At 38.2% G+C, this 15,947-nt stretch overlaps 2 protein-coding genes across 4 annotated transcripts in view; one reads left to right on the top strand and one right to left on the bottom strand.

Annotated features, from left to right (window-relative positions):
- Nucleotides 1–1,888: 1,888 nt before the first annotated feature.
- On the bottom strand, nt 1,889–5,504 carry LOC143041540 (zinc finger MYM-type protein 1-like). The gene is made up of 3 exons (XM_076213534.1): nt 5,372–5,504; nt 4,442–4,581; nt 1,889–4,313 (listed from the first exon to the last, which is right to left on the bottom strand). Exon 3 carries the CDS (start codon nt 3,157–3,159, stop codon nt 1,936–1,938), a length of 1,224 nt encoding a protein of 407 aa, XP_076069649.1. The 5' UTR covers nt 3,160–4,313; nt 4,442–4,581; nt 5,372–5,504; the 3' UTR covers nt 1,889–1,935.
- A 4,249-nt stretch (nt 5,505–9,753) lies between these two features.
- Nucleotides 9,754–15,947, top strand: part of LOC143041539 (ubiquitin-conjugating enzyme E2 J1-like) — a 44,701-nt gene continuing 38,507 nt past the window's right edge. The window contains exons 1-2 of one of the 3 annotated variants that reach the window (XM_076213531.1): nt 9,765–9,910; nt 12,816–12,889. In XM_076213531.1, the coding sequence (XP_076069646.1) occupies nt 9,903–9,910; nt 12,816–12,889 (82 nt within the window). In that variant the 5' untranslated portion in view covers nt 9,765–9,902. Of the gene's footprint in view, nt 9,911–12,815; nt 12,890–13,357; nt 13,498–15,947 lie in introns of those variants that run through there. The other 2 variants (XM_076213532.1, XM_076213533.1) reach the window with 2 other exon arrangements.

Here is a 15,947-nt window from a genome sequence, read left to right as displayed (position 1 = left end):
TACACAGTCACGTAAATATAAAGAAACAAAGTTCGACTGTTCCAGTTTGTATGCAGGTAACGTAACTAGATTATCAATAATGGGCAAAGGGGGGCGCAAGAATTCAGCGGCTTGAGGCGATGTCTTCAACAGTCTAACGACACAGTTTGGTTAGGCTACAAACACAATCTGACCGTCCCACTGTATTTTGGTTACGACAAGATCGCCTCTTCTCCACCTCCTACTCCTCCTTGCCTGCCTGCCTAACTACCTCTGCTAATCGTAAACTACCCGAACGAGGTAGTTTACGAGAGGCACTTTACGTGTTCGTAACAAGGTTTTGGTCAATGGCCAATACAATATAAGCCAACGCCCTGTTTTTTTTTTTTTTTTTTTTTTTCCAGTGCCCCTTCCTCTGTTGGCACTGTTTCTGAGCCATCTACTGTACCGAACAAATCCTCTTTAATCAAGTGCATTTTCATCGGCAACTTCCACGTAGGATAGTTATTATCATTCAACGGTGTGAGGTTGATTGTACTGCGCTCCATTTTGTCAGTCTGTGTCACAAAAACAAAGAAAATGCAACTTCACTCTTGTTTACGTGCCTACACCACCATGCTTGATTCTACTTCGCTGTGACGCAGTGTAATTTCTAAGCACACAAAATAACGTGTCCTGGGCCCATAACCTATGTTAAAAGTTATGGGTATATTGTAAACGCTTAGAAAAGCACTTAACTGTTTATTGTTCTTCAAAGGCACAATATACTTGACACACATAAGTTTATATTCAGACAATAATATACATCATCAACCTCTCCACACCGTGACTCCACTATGACTAACTTGCAATGGCGTAGCGTCTCCCTTAGCGCGGGAAATCTCTCAGGCCTAGCAACTGAACTTTGTTAAACATGCAAATTAAGTACAGATTATACAATAAATCAAGTGAAACATTTCTTACTATACATTGCATTGTATATTCAATTCAAAACAACACAAGATACACAATAACCAATATTTATATTTCAACACTTATTACCTCAATCAGTGGGAAAATATTGGACACGGTGGTGGCTGAGAAAACAGTCCAAATATTATTCAGTCATTTTGGACTGTACTCCCGATGTAAGCCACCAAGAACAAATGTCAGCCATCATAAGGACTGTCAAAATGAACAAAGCATCAGAAATCAAAGAACATTTTTGAGGATTTCTTGTAGCTAAAACAACAGGTCTTGGTTTGTCATCATTGATTTTGAATAAACTGATGAAGCTGAATATTCCCTTTGGTGATTGCAGAAGGCAATCATATGATAATGGTGCCAACATAAGAGGGAGGAACAAAGTAGTTCAAGCTAGACTTCTTGATAAGAACCCTCGTGCACTTTAAGTTCCATGTGGGGCACATTCTCTAAACTTGGTGGTATCTGATGCAGCAACAGCTTCAACAGATGCCACCAGCTATTTCGGCAATGTATCACTACAAAGATGGGCAATCCTAAGGGATCATGTCATTGTTGTACTCAAGACTTGGAGTGACACAAGGTAGGAAAGCCGTATGGCATAGAAGCTGTGCGGTACCAGGCCTCTAATACAAGGGAAGCAGGGCTGTTTCTAGCTTGGTGGGGGCCCTAGGCAAGAGGCAGTTAGGGGCCCTCAAAAGTTAGAGATAGACAGATTGGTATTTCATTTATACCTGTGAAGTTTGCCAAACAGTAATTAAACGACTTCTATATCTTTTGATGGTGTTAAAGGATGCAAGTAACTATTACACCATATTTATTTATTTAAACATTTATTTTAACTTAACATCACAGTCTCTGAATACAAACCACACTTCAAAATATTGGTAACTTAACATCACAGTCTCTGAATACAAACCACATTCCAAAATAGTAGTAACTTAACATCACAGTCTCTGAATACAAACCACCACCAACTGCATTGTATTGGGCTCAAAATCTCTGCTTTCTGGCTTTTTTACTAGCAAAATCATCAATGATGTCTTCATACATCACGTCTTTCCCCACTTCATGGTTGATGCTGATTATTGCAAGACCACTGAGTCGCTCCTGCCCCATAGATGATCTTAAATAGGTCTTGATGAGTTTCAGCTTCGAAAAGCTCCTCTCTGCTGAGGCCACAGTCACAGGCAAAGTACAGGCAATTCTCAGTGCAACCCACAGATTGGGATACAATTCCTCAAAATGTTTTTTGTGGATAAAGGTGAGGAGCTCAAGAGCAGTCATTTCGTCTGAGGGCAAACTTGGTAAGTGTTTAACTTCCATAGCCAGTTCCTTTCCATCAATGTCACTTTCATTTCCAGAGGTTAATGTCTTGCATAGTTTGTCACACTGGTTGTTCAATGACTGATCATCCAGTTTCTGGAAATTGACCAGCACTCCAAATTGGTCTCTTACTTCACTCAGAGTTTTCAATCTATCAGTTAAGGATTGAATGGTAGTGTCAACAACAACATTAAAGAATATTATTTCTAGCCTCTTCATTGCATCTGCAATGGGCTCATCTGCGGCCCCATAAGCAAAGTGTCTTTTTGTACTTCTTAATCTCTTTTCTTTGAGTACAGCCTCTACATTCATTTTCTCACACATATCTTTAGCAGAGACTTGAGCTGAAGTGAATCCAATTCTGTAATTAGTCAGAGATGTTTTCGCTTTAGTAAGGAGGTCAACTGCCACATCAAGCTGCATTTTAGGAGACTGCAGGAGCTTACTGACATGGTTCACAATGTGTAGAATGTCATACCATATGACTGTGCAAATGATAAATCGGTATGACCCCACCTCTTCTGCCAGACTTTGGGCTTCAACCTTGGTCAGAGGATCAGACACTTTCCTGACCTTCAACAAAGCTTCCCTTATATTAGAGGCCTGATACCGCACAGCTTCTATGCTATTAATACGGCTCTCCCATCTTGTGTCACTCCAGGTCTTGAGTGCAACAGTGACATAATCTTTTAGGATTGCCCATCTTTGTGGTGAGGCTGAAAATAGGTTGTACAGTTTCTGAACAGTGCCGAAATAGCTAGTGGCATCTATTGAAGCTGTTGCTGCATCAGATATCATCAAGTTTAGGGAATGTGCTCCACATGGAACATAGAGTGCACGAGGGTTCTTCTCAAGAAGTCTGGCTTGAACTCCTTTGTTTCTCCCTTTCATGTTGGCACCATTATCATATGATTGTCCTCTGCAATCTTCAAGGAGAATATTCAGTTACGTCAGTTTCTTTATAATTAGAGATGACAAACCAAGACCTGTTGTTTCAGAAGCTACAAGGAACCCCATAAAATGTTCCTTAATTTCTGGTTTCTTATCCATTTTGACAGTCCTTATGACGACTGACATCTGTTCTTGATGGCTTACATCGGGAGTACAGTCCAAAATAATTGAATAATATTTGGACTGTTTAACTTCAGTCACCATTGTCTCCATTATTTTAGTACTGACTGAAGCAATAAGTTCATTTTGGATGATATTTCCAAGGTAGCTGGAATGACTGAACTGGCCACTCTCAACACGCTCAATGTGCTGCTTCATGACAGGATCAAATTTAGCAAGCAGCTCCACCTCTTTTAGAAAATTCCCATTATTCTGCTGGTGTAACGTGTTTGATGAACCTCTAAATGCAAGATTTCTCTCGGCTAAGGATTGGATAATGGCGATTAAGCGAGTCAGGACATCTCTCCAGCGCCTCTTTTCAGCCTACAATAGTGTTCTTTCAGCTTGGTCTATTGTCTTTCCAGTTTGCAAACGGAGTTGTAAATCTTTCCAGGTTGCCATGTGCGCTATGTGTGCTGGACTGCTTTCATGACTTTTCAAAAGTGTGCCTATGTTTTTCCAGTCTGTCAGTCCTTCTGTCACTAACTTTTGTTCTTTGGTTGAAAATAATTTACAACAAAAGCAATAGAGAGCATTTTTTGTTTTTGAGTAGATAAGCCAAGTCCGCTTCATCTTTTCTCCATTAACCAATGTTCTAAAAAAATAATGATAATGAAAACTTCTTCCGTCTTCTTTTTTGGGAAATGTGAAATCAGAACTAATCTGAAATGGCCCTCTACCTACTGCATCCGTTCTAAATGCATCAGACAGAATGGTTGGCCAGTTAGCAGGATCTAGTGGTTTAGAATAAATGGGAGGCTGCTCAGAAGTAGATGATGCCTTCTGTGGTTCTGGGGAATGTGGTGGTATTGGTGGCAGTACAGCTTCCTGGACAGATCCTGATGAATGTGATGGCACTGGAGCATCCTGTTCAGGAAGTTCAGAATATTCCTCTGGCTTGCTGTCTGGAGCTCCAATATATTTTAGAATTGATCCTGCAAAATTACAAATTTCCTTAGATGATTAGGCGTTAGTCTAAAATAATACTCACAATTCAGAAAACATAATAAAACCAAACTTTAATATGTTTCTTTAAATTATTAAATAAACGATAATGAATTACCTTTTTCTTTTGACCATTTTTCTTCGTCAAATTTCTTTTTCTTTCGTTTCTCTGCTCCGCTGAGATAAATTCGTTTTGATGCCATTACGGGAATGATGATTGGCGAGTCTTAGAGTCTAATGTAGGCCTAGCACAGAAATCTGGTAAGTGAAAACCTTATAAATACATGGAATCAATTTTACATTCACGATATTCGAGTAGAATAAATATGATTATTTTTATCAGTATAGGCCTAAAACAGATATCTGTAAAGTGTAAACCTTTTAAATGCCCCTTAAATAAAAATAATTCTACATACACGAAATTCGGGTAGACCTGAAAAGTGAACAGATGGGTGATTGTTGAGCCTGTGATTATCTTAATATTATATACGAACTAGAGAAACGGACCACACGACAAACGGAATAGAATTCATGTATTTTTGTCACTTCCTTTTGAGCTAACCTCGGTCCTGCCATCTAGTGTTTTTTTCATTAGGTAGGTGAAGTGAGAAAATAAATAATCATAATTTTGATAGTAAAGAAATAAGCGAATAAATGAATAAGGGATTGGATAAAATATCGATACAAAATAAACAAAATTGAACATATGAACATTGAATATTGAAAAAGGTGGAAAAGGTAAACATTCCATAGAATACAAACATTTCCTATTGTGCATACAAATATAATAAAAGGAATTCCAACTTACAGTCACAGAACACACAAACTTACAAATTTACACTATTAGAAGCTAAGCATGAAGCGACCAAAGAGTAAACAAGAACGCTGGTGATGCCAATTCCAGTGACAAATAAAGCCAAACAATTGGACAAAGAATAGTAAGCTAATGGCCAAAAAGAGTTTGTAATCAACAATTAATAACATCTGTAGCCATAAGCCCTAGCTTAGTGAACACATAAATGAATAAATAAAGCCAATTAATGCTTACCATATTATATCTTTAGATTAAATAAGATGTAGGTGATTTTTAACACGATAGTATTTTTATCAGACGATCAAAACATTTCAAACAATAACAAACACTGCAAGAGGCGTGTTGTTGTTTTGCGTCGGCGAGCGGGAGAGGCACAGGCTCATATTTGACCTTCGGTGGCGTTACCTAGCTATTGGGCCGGCCGGGGGCCCCCTGGTAGGTTGGGGGCCCTAGGCAATCGCCTATACCGCCTATAGCTAGAAACGGCCCTGAAGGGAAGCTTTACTGAAGATCAGGGAAGTGATGGATCCTCTAACCAAGGATGAAGCCCGAAGCTTGGCAGAACAGATGGTGTCATACCGATTTCTCAATTGCACAGTCGTATGGTAGGACATTCAACACCATATGAACCATGTCAGTAAGCTCCTGCAGTCTCCCAAAATGCAGTTTGATGTGGCAGTTGACCTTCCCACTAAAGCAAAAACATATCTGACTATCTACAGAAGAACTGGTTTCGCTTCAGCTCAGGTCTCTGCTAAAGACATGTGTGAGGAAATGAATGTAGAGGCTGTACTCAAAGAGAAATAAAAAATGCTTATGAAGCCCCAGATTGCAGATGTCATGAAGAGGCTAGAAGCAAAATTCTTTAATGTTGTTGTTGACACAGCTATTCAATCCTTAACTGATAGGCTTGAAACACTGGGTGAAGTGAAATACTGATTTGGAGTGCTGCTCAATTTCCAAAAACTGGATGATCAGGCATTGAGCAACCAGTGTGACAACTTCTCCATGACATTAAGCACTGGAAATGTAAGTGACATAGATGAAAAGGAACTGGCTATGGAAGTCAAAAACTTGCCAAGCTTACCCTCAGATGACATGACTGCTCTTGAGCTCCTCAAAAAAAAAAAAAAAAAAAAAAAAAAAACATTTGGAGGAACTGTATCCCAATCTGTGGGTTGTCCTGAGAATCACCTGCACTCTCCCTGTGACTGTGGCCTCAGCAGAGAGGAGTTTCTCGAAGCTGAAGCTCATCAAGACCTATCTAAGTTCTTGCATGGGACAGGATCGACTCACTGGACTTGCAATAATCAGCATCAACCATGAGGTGGGCAAGCAGGTGTCGTATAAAGACATCATTGATGACTTTGCGAGTAAAAAAGCCAGGAAGTAGACATTTTGAGGACAACACAATGTTCCTGTGAATAATGCGAATTATTAGTTGTTGTGTTTTTGTTGTTGTTTTTTGCGACTGTGATGTTGATTAAGCATTATTTTAAGTGTTGTTTTTTATTATCTTTGCACTTTGAAATAGATGTAAAATATGTCACAACTTTGCGTTGTGACACACTGCCTATTATTTTTCAACTTCTTTCATCTGTTTTCAGCCCTTTCGGTTATCAATTTCCTTCGCTTAATGGAATCGCTGACACTACCTGCTTTCCATTTTCTTTCGTCTCTTTTCAGCCCTTTCGGCTATTTCTTTCCTTTGCTCTATGGAATCGCTGGAAGTCTTAAGGCCTCTAGTAACTACTTCTTGATAATTTCCCTCCCCCTTTCCTCCAGCAACTGTTGTGCAAATTTAGCAGTTAGTTACAGTGCCTTATCGAGTTTAAGTATCTCCTATTTACTCAGGAATTTCACACCCCCGTTTCCCAAGATGTCTCTTCGTAGGCCTATCATCGAAGACATCACCAATGTTATAATGTTAAGATTTGAATATCTCAACCTCTCAGTTTTACTGGTTCACCATATTGTATTTGTATCTTTGTACTTTATGATTAGGATTAGTATATTTCACCTAGGTATTACCATTCGAATTGATTCCTCAACGGTTTCACCCCTCCCACCTGCGCGCTTGCCATTTCCTGTCTAGGCTAGTTAGGATCATATAGCCCTTCCTCGTAACTAGTGACTACCTCAAAGGACGTTGCATTGCATTCCTCTCGAAATTTGGTGCTTAGAAAAAGGATCACCGAAAACAGTGTATCGGAATAGGCAGTTGGCACCACCCTCACGAGCACCAAGCAGTTAGCATCATGTTCGTACAAAGTGATGTAGGCCACACGACCTCTCGGAAGGAGCAGATATGCCTCACTCTTCCATAGGGTGACGAGCACCAAGCAGTTAGCATCACGTTCGTACAAAGTGATGTAGGCCACACGACCTCTCGGAAGGAGCAGATATGCCTCACTCTTCCATAGGGTGACTATCGAGGACTTTTACACTTCAAGAACGTCTCGTTTGGCCATCGCTAACCATGTAAGAGTGACTCATGTGTCTAGTGTCCCGGAGACTTACTGAAATAAGAAATGTGTTTCGTGCAGTGCCACAAAGGTGTATTGGAACGTGCTTGAACTGTGTTTCGCGACGGGTTCTGAATTCGGAGTCTGCAAGTCCAATCGGAGTGCATGCCGAACCCACTCCAGTGATTCAATACCCAGGACCTAACTTTTAATCAGTGTGGTGCGATCTGGAAAAATGAAGCCATCAGAAGCGGTTCCCCTCCCCGGCCACGAGTAGTACCAACGACAAAGGATAGGCATGGTTCCCGCCGCCTTCAGCACAACGCGTGGATCCAAGGACATCAGCAGCATCCTGTACAACCGAGGACATCCACTCATTTGAAGACCTTATTCGGCAGTGCGCTATTCTCGGAGAGACTCAATAAAACAATTGAGTTATTTGGTGTTCATTAGTTAGGATTTAAAGTGCGCAGGGCTAGCCAGGTAGGATAACTTAAGACATAAGTGAAATTTGCCCAGTTAATTGATATTGGATTCATGCTGAATAAGCTGCATGTTACTGTTTGTGGAAATATTTTTGATAATAAAATCAGTGTAGTATGTTCTGTTTAATTAGCCTAGGGCAGTGGTTTACATGAGTTTGATCCCCTCCATGATCACACGCACTGAGTGGAAGGGATCGTGCGTGGTCCCGGCCGGCGTCCCAAATTTCCTGGTCTCTGGCTCCCACTGCATCTATCTCCCTTCACCAATTTCCCAATGTGAGAGAATTCTCATGCCCTTCAACCACCCCCTCCTCTTTCCACTGTCCAGGGATTTCGGGACAAAACATATAAATAAATATGTAGTGTAATAGTTTCTTGTAACTTGGTAGACCATCTAAAGGGGTAGGAATTGCTTCATCACAGTTTGACAAACCCCTCGGAGATAAATGGAATACCTACATACCTATCTATCTAGGGCCCCCCAAACAGCATCTTGCCTATTGCCCCCACAAAGCTAGAAACAGACCTGGGTGTAATGTTGGCTTCTCCTCAATTATTTGGAACATCTCCCGTATTCAGGAATGATTGAAACAAAAGATTCAGTGGCTTACAATGTTTGCGAGATTCTTAGCAAACATCAAAATTATTATAGGAAGTGGTAAGACCACATAAAAAAAAATAGTTGGTTATTGTCTCCGCCCGCCCCGAGAAAACGGCCCGACCCGACGTCTCCCCCCCTCTCAAAAAAAAAAAAAAAAAAAAGTTAAACCTGCCCGTTTCTGCCGCAAGTGACTCAAGGGGACACGTCCCCTCCGGCCCCTGATTGACTGAAGGAGTGGTGACGTCACGGCAATGGAGACGACTGACTGGCAGAGAACGGTGACGTCACGGCAACGGAGACGACTGATTGACTGCAAACGAAGCGAGCTCGCCCGAAGGGCCGAGCCCCAGCATAGCGGGGTCGGGTGCAGCCCGTTGCTCGTAAATAAACAATTAAATGAATAAATAAGCCGTTCAGTCTTTCTAATTTCAAATTTCGTTCCTCTCAAGTTTCGAGCGTTCCGAATGTGCCCGAGTGCGCCTCGGTGAACGTGCAGGACTGTTTGATCCATTCTGTTCCTTGCTTTACGGTATTTTATGGCATTAATCGTACCTAGCTGATGATTTTGCGTGTTTCATCCACATACTTCGGGAAAAAACGCCCATCCGATCCGCCTCTTCCCAGGAGCAAGGACCTTTTTTTTCCTAAGCCAGGCGCGCTTTGCATATTTCAGTGGTGGATTTTTGTTTAAACTCGGCATTATATTCAGGATTTATATACTGAAGTCATCACTTTAGGAAGTGTAGTAGAGAAGCTAAAAAAGAAAATGATAGTATACGCCGTGTGCATGCCAATGAACAATTATTTCATATAATTCTGGGTTGTCAGTTTGAAAATAGAAAATAATGTGTAGGGAAAAAAAAATCTCCTTTTCACGCAGACAGTTCAATTTGATACTTTAAGTGCGGATAAACGAATTCTTTGAACATCTATGAATACTCATTTTGACAATGTAAAAATAAAATTACAGCATAAAATTATTATGAAATTGAATTATACATTCTAATAACTTTGTAAAAATACCTTTAGCAGGCCAATTATATTATCTACAATACCTCTCTGCAGTATACTCAAAGGACAATCGTGCACGCATTCGAACATGTGGTAAACAACAAATGTGACGTGTGAGGAAGAGACATTGAGCTGCGTGGCATTCTTCTCAGTTCTTATCTGCGTATCCGATTTTGCTCAATGGAGAATTCCTACAACGCAAGATGTCCAGGTGGGAGCTATATTAGTTTTACTTGTTATTACTAAATTGTTACTAGGCGCACCTAATTTTCCTGAACCTTAGGTTGGCAAGGATTAAAAGCACAACAAAACGACTGATAAAGCTTTGAAATATATATATTAATTATCATGCACAAACCTTGCTACAGATTAGAATGTGTGTGCAATATCGATTTTAGTTACCCAGAATGAAGAAGAGAGTCACTTTAAATACATGTTTTATTGTTTAATATCGAATCCTTGCAATAATTGAATAAATCATTATATTTTTTCAGACATTTACATTACTAAGTCTCACCATTTCAGTGTTTTACTCTTAAGAAGTCTAGATATTTTTTCAGAAGTGCACACCTATGAGATAGAGCATTAGAATTATATGTCAACGTAATAAAAAAAAAACTTGCTAAAAGCAAATATACTATAATACTACTAGCTAGGTCAACATGAAAATGGAATTCCTGATATTTGAGCTGAAGTAGTTCTCATGGGATGCAAAAGGTCGCTATGAGTATAATGCAATTTGAATTATCCATCTAGCTGTCCTAGTTCTCGAGATATTTCATTTTGAATGGAATTAAATCGGGCCTATTTTGTCCCAGGAAATCGGGCCGAAACGTGCGATCTGACTAATCGCCGATCAAACGTAAACAATGACGGTTTTTACTGACAGGCACAATTTTATATAAATATTTAGCATATGGTTGCATTATTTGACCTATTTTCTTTAAGATGTGTGATTTCCATGTAATTTGATCATAGAATTACGTTTTTATCCTCTGCAAAATTACCCACCACAGCTACGAATACCGTCTAATTACATGAAAATCACACATTTTAAAGAAAATAGTTTGAATAATTCAACTATATGCAAGCTATTACACTAATAACACAATAGTAACAAACTTAATAGTGTAGTTTGATCCATACCACCAGTGGTCATAGATAGCGAGCAGGACGAATCGTAGCTGTGGTCTGTAATATTACGGAGGATGAAAACGTATCTTCTCTTTGATCAAATTACATGAAAATCACACATTTTAAAGAAAATAGTTCAAATAATTCAACCATAAGTCTATTACACTAATAACATAATAGTAAGAAACTTAATAGAGTGAAGTTTGATCCATACCACCAGTGATAGATAAGATGGTGGGATGGATGTTGATGTTGTTATCTGATAATCCGACCCGATAAAAAAAAAAAAATTAAAACCACCAATTTCTCAGCTCTACCATAACACGCTGCCTTTATTTTGGTATTAGAATAATCTGCGAGACTAGTAGTTTTCCTTTATTTTGGTTAGTTGCCACAACTCTGAATTTATTTAGCTCATTTTTTACGCTGAAACATCAACCAATTTTAGATTTACTGCTGAATGCAAGCCGCCATGTTTATCTTTTGTTTTTACGTACCGATATGTAACTGATGATGTAATTGTTTGAAATTTACTACGATCGTAGCAAATACACTCGCATAACATTTGTATGAATGAAATTTCCGGCAGTATGTAAATTTGGCCGTTTGCGTGGCGTGTGCATAAAATGATGCGCTATTGTGCTCGTCATCGACGGTGGCGCCTCTGGTGGTGTTTGACCTACCTAATACTACTGAACAAAGCTGCATGCATTGGATCGAGGTGCCATGTTGTCGTCTTTCCAGTCCAGTCACTGTTAGTTAGACACTGGCTTTCACGTGTACAGGGTATTCTCCAACTCTGTGTGACATTAATAAGTGCTCTTACAAAGACAATAGGGCTTCCTTGGACTTTATCAGTTTATGAGAGAAGACAGGGTTCTGCTGTCATCTGTTAATTGCCCATGGTACAATAATAATCATGTCATCAGCATCCGTGACAACCCAAATGATCTTTAGAATAAGTTTGAATTACTAAATACAGATTAGGTTAGGTTAGGTCATTTCTTTGACCTCAGCATGGCGTATCGTTCAACCGCCGCTACTTCATTAGTAAATCTGTTTTAGCTACTATTTTGTTATTGATTCCCACCAAGAAAATCGCATATTATGTTGATGTAGTATAATTTACAAAATAATTTCCTATTGCTATATCATGTAGGTGTACACTTCTAAAAATTGACCAAAAGTCTATATTTGGTCAATTATAATGAAAATGTTGCTGTCACAACATAATTATCTGGATATTTCATTTTTTCAGAAGTACCTATGCAATGTAACAATAGAAAATTAAAAAAATTTGCAAGTTATAATACATCAACATTATATACATTTTTCTTGATGGAAATCAAGGCAATATAGCATTAGAAAATTTGACTTTGTAAATTATAATACATCAATATAATATACATTTTTCTTGACAGAAATTAATAACAGAAAATGACAACTCTGAGCTCAAGAATTACAGGTACTGTATTATTAAATGTAGGTTAGGTTAGGTTAAATGGGTAGTTTAGGTTAGGTTAGAATAGATGAATATATCATACTTTAATTTCTTTGACCTCCACATCAACCAAAACAAAGATAGCATCTCCAACAGTTGCAGCTGCTATGTTTATGTATAGCTTATAGCAACTTTTTCTATTGTTGATTTCCGACAAGAAATATGTATATTACATTGATATATAATTTACAAAATTTATATTTAATTTTCTATTGCTGTAGCATGTAGGTGTGCACTTCTAAAAAATTTCAGAAGTCAATCAAAAAATTTGCAGAAAACAATACACTATCAAATGAAGCTGCAATCATAGGATAAAGACACCGTGTCTGTCCAGTCCTGCTAAAAGCAAATACACTACCATAGGATCTGGAATATGCCCTCAGTACTTTATTAGTACCTTGCATGGTACATATTTTTAAAATAGTGCTACAATGCTGAGATTCATGCATTTCTTAAAGCTATACACCTGTACACCCTACAGTGTGATCAGATACCAAAACCAGCTGTCAGCATCCCTCATGATGACAATGACCGTGATGACCTATAGAATTACAGGTAGGCTTAGAATAGAATATAATAGAGGAATTTATCATATTTTAATTTCTTCAACTGCATCTATCAAAACAAAGATGGTGTCTCATGCACCCCAAGTGGCTCTGTTTGTAGGTGTATTGCTCTTAGCAACCTTTTCAGTTATTGATTTCCACTAAGAAAAATTAATATTACATGGATGTATTATAATTTACAGAATTAAAATGTAATTTTCTAATGCCACAGTATATCGCATAGGTATGTACTTTGAAAATTTACTGTTTTCTGGGTACTTGTATGGATAGACATGAATCCTGGAGGTACCTAGGACAAAGATGAATTCCTCCCCAATTCCTCCTGTACAAAACATAGCAAAATAACTTATTTTATAATAAAACATTGTAGAGAAGGATCTCCATGATTTTGGGCATTATTTCTGCAGCGGTCCACCATATGCCATCCCGTCTTTTCTTTTCTAGATCAACTTGCCATCAATTACAACAATTTTTCTTAAATGAAGATCTTCCACAAATGTATGGTTTTCATGATGTAAATTTACTTTGGCTGTGTAAAGTTCGTGCACTCCCCTTTGTCACTCAATATGGGCAACCAAATTCTCTGCCTCAAACTAGGTAAGTTGGCTTCTCCAGGATAGGTTAGGGTAGGGTAAGTTGACAAGGGTAATTTAATTCTCATACAAGGATATTAGAAATTAGTATTTTAAAAATTTATTCATGTGACCCGGGTGTTATATCTACCAAAATTCACTGGTATTCCAGCAAGGTGACCCCCTCCTCCAAGAAATTGGAAATGAGATTTGAGGTAGAAATGAATATCAGTCACATGAATCATATCAATTTCTGGTATTCTAGATTTGAGGCTCAGGAGGATGTCTGTGGAAATTTCTTATCTTGTAAAAAAAAAATACAAACTGGAAAACCACAATGTGTGTCTTCTTGAACATTTACTGTTTTTTTTTGTTTTTTTTTTATGCCTTCAAGTTGAATAGGTTAGGTTAGGATAAAATAGGATAGATATTGCTCAATATTATTTGGGAGTTGCATAATATCGCATGCTGATATTAGTACTAATTGATCTTTTATTGTTTGTATAGCAATGGCAATATTGTCATGTTAGCAACAATACTACCATTGTAATTTAGTTTTGGTAAGGAAAGTGTTGTAGGTGATCATCAGAATATTTGACATTAAGTAATCCTTTAGTCATTAAAATGAATTTATTATTGTCATCTTATTCTATGAAAAACAAAACATGCTAATAACCTCTCGAATACAATGACACCTGTGTATGCATCATGAGCTGCGAGTGGGGGTATACAAAGATGCTGGCGTCAGCCTCCTGATTGTATTTATTTTGTAGTTGTAGCTGAGTGACCCTCATATTCTGTGAACAGGCTTGATCACATTTTCTGTGACATTTATTCAAGGTGAACAAAACAAGTATAACAGCAGTAACTTTATATTTTGTAAAGCACGTATTGTCATGCATCATTGTACATCAGGCAACCTGAGGTGTGCACAAATATTTGACTCGTATTGAAGAGGTTAACATGTTAGTCATGTTTGGTGAATAAAAAAGTAGTTTAATATGTTAGGGTTCAATCATGTGTCAACTCAAGTTTATTTGACTGGAAACCCACAGCCCCATAATAGCCAGCATTGGTCCTCAGGCCCTCTCATAAATTTCTCTGGGAACAAAACTTTGGACTGATGTCTGCATTGTATTATTTTGGGGCAGATGGGGGTGTGTGTGCATGTAAGATCACAGCATTACCCAAAGATCAGTCATGTATGAGCTCTGAGCTATCTTTTGGGAGGGAAATAGCTGTCGATTATGAGTCCAGCTCATGATCCAAGACCATGGTGAATCACACACACACAGCAATAGCAATCCTAAAAGGAATTCAGGATGGAGTCCAGGGTGCACGCAAAGACATAGACGGTGCATATAAGGTTGGTCATTATTCTAAGGATAGAAATCGACCCCTAATGATAAAACTAAGATCACAGATGGTAGTAGAAGACATATTTGAAAAAAGTAGGTAACTTGGCAAGGAGTGAAAAGTACAATAAGATATGGATAAAAAGAGAAATGAGTATTGAGGAATTAGAAAAAGAGAAGGCACTAAAAGATGAAGCAAAGGAAAAAAACATGAAGAGAATGGAGACTGAAAGCAAGGAATTCTATTGGAGAATAATCAACATGAGACAGGAAATGGTACATCAGAATGGGCGAACTAAAGACATAAAAAATGGAGAAAGAAGAAAATTTAAAGTGGCCTATACCAACATTGATGGATTAATTTTAGGACTGAATGAACTTAATGATTACCTGCTAGAAGGAAAACCATACATAATGGGAATTGTGGGGACTAAACTATGGGGCAATATACCATCCATCGATGTTGGACATGAACTATACAATTATTGGATTAAAAACAAGAGACAAAAAACAGGGAGGAGGAATCATGTTCTTGGCCAAGAAAAACTTGAATGTGACAAAAATTGCGGAAGGCAAAGGTAATGTAGAACTGATCATGATAAAAGTCGAAGACAAGAACATGAAAAGTAGAAAGTTTGTGGTGACTTATGTGCCCCCAAAAACAAATGCTTGGGAAGAGAATAACCATACGAAAATGTTAGAAGGTACAAGGCAATCATTAAATGAGATACTAATGGGGGGTGGGTAATCTGGTAATTATGGGGGACTTCAATTGCAAAGAAATTTGTTGGGAGAACATGAGAGTGAGAGGAGAAGACTTGTGTGGTAATGTATTACTGAACATGACCATGGAATATACAATAACTCAGTGGGTCAGTGAAAACATCAGATACAGAAATAATGAGGAGCCGTCAAAACTAGATTTAATATTTACAACAGAAACTGAAATTGTGGATAAAATCCAATACAAGACACCAATTGGAAAGAGTGGCTATATACTTATTGAGACTTAACTAAAGGAAGAAATATACAGGGAGAGAAATGAAAAGCATAGGAAAGGAAGATTGGTGTACAACAAAATGGTCTTTGCAAAACTAAAGAAATTCTTCCAGAATGCAAA

Source organism: Oratosquilla oratoria, chromosome 31, assembly GCF_046742065.1.
Source record: "Oratosquilla oratoria isolate Oo_2021 chromosome 31, ASM4674206v1, whole genome shotgun sequence".
In the NCBI taxonomy this organism is placed as follows: domain Eukaryota; kingdom Metazoa; phylum Arthropoda; class Malacostraca; order Stomatopoda; family Squillidae; genus Oratosquilla; species Oratosquilla oratoria.
Note: the sequence above shows the minus strand (reverse complement) of the source record. Positions and strands in the feature narration are given on the sequence as shown.